The 6,554-nt window shown below is 22.2% G+C and overlaps 1 protein-coding gene across 1 annotated transcript; it reads left to right on the plus strand.

Moving 5' to 3' along the window:
• The first annotated feature begins 3,286 nt into the window (after nucleotides 1–3,286).
• LOC100872827 (uridine-cytidine kinase-like 1) lies at nucleotides 3,287–6,221 on the plus strand. Its single transcript, XM_086915447.1, is given in 15 exon segments — nucleotides 3,287–3,480; nucleotides 3,563–3,690; nucleotides 4,096–4,254; nucleotides 4,341–4,450; nucleotides 4,532–4,563; nucleotides 4,565–4,697; nucleotides 4,779–4,853; nucleotides 4,961–5,114; nucleotides 5,117–5,176; nucleotides 5,179–5,210; nucleotides 5,282–5,483; nucleotides 5,552–5,663; nucleotides 5,665–5,734; nucleotides 5,808–5,994; nucleotides 5,997–6,221. Coding segments are annotated over 15 exon segments (1,623 nt in total). The 5' UTR covers nucleotides 3,287–3,427; the 3' UTR covers nucleotides 6,113–6,221.
• The last annotated feature ends 333 nt before the right edge of the window (nucleotides 6,222–6,554 follow it).

Consider the following 6,554-nt stretch of genomic DNA (forward strand, 5'->3'; position numbering starts at 1 on the left):
AACATATAAAAGAAAAATTTAATATTATAAATTTGATAAGATAAGATAATACAAAAACATTTAAATAAAACATTAAAATTTATTAAATTTAAATATGTACATTTAAATGTTAAATTTTTTTTATGTTGCAGTTTTGTTAGATTTATTTAATTATTATGTTAAACTTCTTGTTTTTTTTTCTTCAATTCATTAATTCTTATGTTCAATTAATTCTTATTTTAAATTTATTTTTGATGTTTTATTTCTTTTAAATTTTTTTAATTTTAGGAATAATTAATTTCTTTCTTTATGTTTTTCATTTTTTTTTATTTTATAATAGTTACTTTACTACTATAATAATTTAACTTCTATATTATATTCTCTTCTTATGTTTGTATATTTATTTATTCACATATTATAATATTAAATTCTATATTGTAATATAAGAAAAGAATTTAACTTTTTAATATATAATATATAAATAGTGAATAAAACATAAAAAGAAAATATAATATAAAAATTAATTAAACTATAATAAAAAAAGAAACATAAAAATAGAATTTAACACAAATATAATCTAAATTAAAATAACAAAATCAAATAAATTTATCAAATATACAATGTTAAATTAAATTAAAATTATGTTAATCTTAAATACAATCTTAAATTAAATTAAATTATTAAACTCTTTCTTTATGTGTTGCAGCTTGTTAGATTTATCTAATTATTATGTTATATTATTATTATTATTATTATGTTATATTCCTTTTTTTATTTTTCATTCTATTTCAATTAATACTTATTCTAAATTCTTTTTTTAAGTTTCAATTCTTTTAGATGTTTTTTAACTTTGAGAATAAATTCTATTCCAATATTTCAATGTCTTTTCATTTTATAATAGTTAACTTTTATATTATATTCTTTTTTTATGTTTGTATATTTATTCATCATTTATATATTATAATATTAAATTCTTTAATTGCAACAATTAATTAATAAATAAAAATTATGTAAATCTAAAAAATTGCAATATATAAAAAAAAATTAATATTTTCATACATAAATAATGAATAAAAGAAAATATATAATAGAAGTTAAATATTATATAATAAAAAAAGTTGAAACATAGAAGAAATTAATTAATCAAAAAATTAAAAAAATCTAAAAGAACCAAAACATCAAAAATGAATTTAACATATGTATTAATTAAATTGAAAAAAAAACATAACAAAAGAAATTTAACATAATAATTAAATAAATCTAATAAAACATAATAGAGAAATAACATACGAGTAACATTAAGAAAAATGCATAGGAAATAAAATTTGTAAAATATGTATGTGACAATTATCTATTAATTATTTTTTACTATAAATATTATTAATTACTATATGAATAAAAGAACAAAAAATTTAAAATATTATGTTTCTATTATATTTTAAAATAAATTTAAAAAAGTCTTATCATATTTACATGAAAGTTATTAGATTCTCTTAATTGCCATGATGTGTGCACATAAAATTATTAACTTTAAAAAATATCCCTTTCGAAATTCCATTCAAATGATAATATCACAAAAAAACTCAAATCTAGTATAACAATGGTTACGCAAACATATATTAATTAAATTATGATAATTTATAATGATTTGTAATTTGTTAATAATTTATAATGAAATTTGATAACCATAATATAATGTTTTATCAATAAAAATTTTACTTAATTACGTATTTTTGCCAATGAACTTGTCATCACGATTTTCAATTGTAGATTAATGACATGCGCATAATGATACACTCTGTTTAGTTTTGTCACTTTAAAATGGCTTTAAAATGGCTTTCTGATTGGTTGAAGCGATACAATTCACTTCAACCGCGCAAAAATTAAAATATAATTAAAAATATTTAAATTTATTAGATTAAAAATATAATAAGAAGAAATTATTATTACTATTAAAACAATTTAATATAAAAGTGATCCAAAAAATGATTGAAATATAAGAAATATTACATTTAAAATAAAAATTGATTAAATCTGAAAAATATATAATACAAATATGTATATAAAATGTAATATAATATAATATGTAATATAATTTATTTTTTTTTCTTTATAATTATTTTATATATAAATAATTTTTAAATATTTAAAAAATCATCATATATATATAATAATCGTCATATATAAATATTATTTTAAAAAATATTAAATGAAAAAAATTATAATTTTATTTTTGGATTTTATAGAATTTATAATCTATAATTAATTTTATCATAATTTATTAATTATGAATTACTATCGAATCGTAATCGATTCTAAAATAAATTTGAAATAAAATTTGAAAAAAAAATGAGGATTAATTTATATAAAATGCATAATAATATTTTTTTTAATTTTAAAACATATTTTGTTGAAGTAATTACGGAATAAAAGTTTATATCTAATATTGGCTTTATAAAAATAACTTGTAATTAAAAAATATATTTAATACTTAATAGTTAAATATAGTTAATAAATTTATTCCATTCATTTCAATTATCTATTCTATAATTAATTAATTTACCTGTTTTATAATTTATATAAATATAATCACATATGCCTTATTTTATATATGTTTTCAAGATATTATAACAAAATATTTATTCTATTTTTTATTTATAATTTTGTATTGAAATTTAATTTTAATTAACAATAAAATTTTATTCTGAATCATATCAGTAACATTGAAAATGATACTAAAATGATGATCTAGTTTCGAATACATGAGATAAAAAAATATATTAAATATTAAATCTATTCCGTATTTTGTCTATGGTTAAGGCATTACACAAAAAATACATCGAATTACATCTATGTAATGCTTCATTAATGTTCTTTCAGACATGTTTTTACCAAGGATTTGGATTTTTCATCCGAAATTTTGAAATTATGTAAAATTTTTGGAAATTTTCTGATTTCTTTCACAATTACACAAATTAAATTTAAAACATATAATCTCTTAAGATAGTTCTTTCTATTTATTTATACAAATATAGATTAGCCATAGATAAAATACAGTATAGATTCATTATTTAATATATTTTTCTGATTTTTCATAAATAAGTTACACAATAGACTTATTACTATATATAAGTGATGATAAAAAATCTCTATATATGTCATCCATCACATGAATTCTTACATTAAGAATAATGAAAGATTAATTCCGTATTTTTGGTTCTAACAATACGATTCAATAAAACACTTGCTATTTCATCCTCTACTTTTATTTGATTCTTGTGTGAATTACATCACTGAATAATATTAATTTTCCCACTACTCTCAATGTAGGAATTTATGCGGCAAATTTGGATGCATAACAGATGCAGTTTCGTGAATTGTAGTTTTACAGCGTCATTTGCCATATGCCGTGAATGCACTCTAATTTGTATTACACGTAATTGAGAACATGATAGCTAAAATGCAGCATTTTGATCCGCCAAGTTCGGCAAGTTCAGAAAAGTAATAGTATTTCATTTCACTATATATTTCATCAATTATAATGTATATTCATTGAATTTTATAATATAATTTTATAATTTAGTGATGATGAAGTTTGTTTGGGTGAAAAAGAAATTTTCCTTGTTGACGAATTATGCGAAGATGCTGAACATTATAGACGTTTTGATATCAGGACTCTAACACCGCAATCTCCGAGACCACCTTCTACAAATGAAATTTTTTTATTCAAACTCACTTCTTGTAATATAAATTTTTTTATTTGAGTTTCTTGGTGATTAAATAAATGATATATTAATTTATAATATAAATATTATATATAAATATTATTTACAGAATCATTGACTTGGAATACCTGTGTTTGGCAAACAGGATGTACCTGGTTTACTGAAGTAGAGTCTTTTTATAATTTGAAGAAATCAGTTAAAACTTCCAAAAGTACTTTTATTCTTTACCATACCACCTATAGATTAAAATAATTTTTATTGTTGATTTTTATTAAGTTTTGTTTTGATTATTTATATATCTTTTTAATTTAATCAATTTTTAATTTAACACAATCTTGTATAATTTTAAAAATAAATTAAAAGAATTATTTTTTTCTTTTTTATTTGTTAGATTCACAGAGATCACCTAGATCGAGGAGACAATGTATTACTAGTTTATCAAAAAAAACTTCTGTAGAATCTATTTTTAGAAGTAAAACAAAAACAATATACACAGCTGATAGACTACCATGGTATAATTCAGCTAATCAACAATTAGAACCTTTTCTAATTGATTGGTAACAATAAAAATATATATATATTATTTTAAAAGAAAATTATACATATGATGTTATTAACTGATGATATTATGATTTTTAGGTATTTGTGGAGGCAGTGCATCTGGAAGGACTACAGTTACAACAAAAATTATAGAATCTCTAGATGTACTTTGGGTAACACTTCTTAGTATGGACTCATTTTATAAAGTATGAAAAATTTGTTATAAGTACTATTCTTTAAAACTAAATCGAAATAAACAATAATATATTTATTTTTTTTTGTTACAGGTATTAAATGAAAAACAGCATGAAATCGCTGCACGAATATAATTTTGATCATCCTGAAGCTTTTGATTTTGAGTTACTTAAAACAACATTACAGAGTTTGAAAGAGAGTAGAATGGTGGAAATTTCTATCTATAATTTTATAACGCATTGTAGAGAAAGTAGAACTGTATGTTGATATTGTAAAAATGTTATATATATATTATATATATATTTTTTTGTATATATTATATTATCTTATGTTTCAAAGAAAACAATGTATGGTGCCAATGTTATTATATTTGAGGGAATATTCACATTCTACAATGTCGATATGAAGTTAAAGGTAAGCCGACCTACTGTCAGGAAAGCAAAATGAAAGAAAATTTGAACACGTAAGATACGAAAGTAAAAACCAAATTACCATTGATCTATTTCCTTCGATTGGTCAAGATGTGCGACATGAAAGTGTTTGTTAATACTGATGCTGATGTGAAGCTTGCTCGGAGATTACATAGAGATATATCACAAAGAGAAAGAGACGTGGAAAGTATACTAAAACAGAATAATACTATGATATAACCTGCTTTTTATTATTATATAGCTCCATTATGGTACATGCGGATATTATTGTGCCTCGTGGCGGAGATAACGAAGTCGCGATAGAACTCATGTACAACATGTACATACACAACTTCAATTAGTAAAATTAACGGTTTCTTAGATGTTGATATCTTTTATTTAATATTTACTTATTATCATTTCCTATTCTAGAGAAGTTTCAAACTCAGAGAAAAATTAGCTCATTCTTATATCGGTCAGCCATTGCCATCTTCTCTCTACCTGATACACTTTAGATAAAGAGTTTTACACACATTTATAAGAAACAAGGAAACATACAGAGATGAATTTATATTTTATTCTAAGCGTCTGATACGTTTAGTTGAGTACGCACTATCTCTTTTACCTTTCGGGGTAAATGCTAATATATCAGTGAAATATGAACGAAATAAGATTTTATTATTTAAATTATATATTTATAATATGTAACAGTAGAAACACCACAAGGAGTATTATATAATGGAAAACGTGCTGCTACGGATAAAATATGTGATGTTTCCATTTTGCGTGCGGGTGAAACGATGGAACAAGCTGTCAGATGTATGCAAAGATATTAGAATAGGAAAAATACTTATCCAAACGAATCAACAGACTGGAGAGCCAGAAGTAAATGTAGCTTTATAAAATTCTTCATTTTCATTAAAATATTAATATAAAAATTATCGTAATATTTTTTCAGCTTTATTATCTATGATTGCCAAAAGATATTAAAGATTATAAAGTGATACTGATGGATGCAACAGTAGTAACAGGTGCTGCTGCTATTATGGCTATTCGAGTCCTATTGGATCACGACATTGCAAAAGAAAACATATCTCTACTTATGGCAGAATCTGGTGTGCATTCGATTGCTTATGCATTTCCGCACATAAGATCGTAACATCTGCCTTAGATCTTATGATAAATGAGAAGTTTTATGTTGCCGGTATTGGTAATTTTGGCGATCGATACTTTGGAACTGAACCATCTTCGATCGATGATTAGTACAGTTGATCTCACTTTTCAGTTTCCTCAAAGCTATTAATTTATTATACAAAATACAGTAATCTTATATTATTTAATTATATTTAATAAAATTTGTGTGTTATTGAGAGACTTATGCGATATTCAATATCGATTGTTTATTACCTAATATTTATTTTAATCCATTTTACTATATGATTAAAGTAATATTGTATCGATATTAAAGTCAATAGTACTTCCTTGTGTGCTTATACCTGTACTGCGTAATTGTCTGTAACCTCGAGCACTTGCTGTACAGAAACGGTGCCAAAAATCCAAATGACCAGAACTGGGATTACTCGACTGTCCCAAAAGATATGTAATTAATCTATCAAGAGCGGCCAAATCTTCGCTCGTACTGCCAGAACCTTCCGGTAAATTGAAACTATTTTACACAGTTTGTTCTTTTTGTTCAGTATTTGTA

This window comes from Apis florea, unplaced genomic scaffold, assembly GCF_048593485.1.
Source record: "Apis florea isolate Af1SG1 unplaced genomic scaffold, ASM4859348v1 contig_3785_pilon, whole genome shotgun sequence".
Lineage (NCBI taxonomy): Eukaryota > Metazoa > Arthropoda > Insecta > Hymenoptera > Apidae > Apis > Apis florea.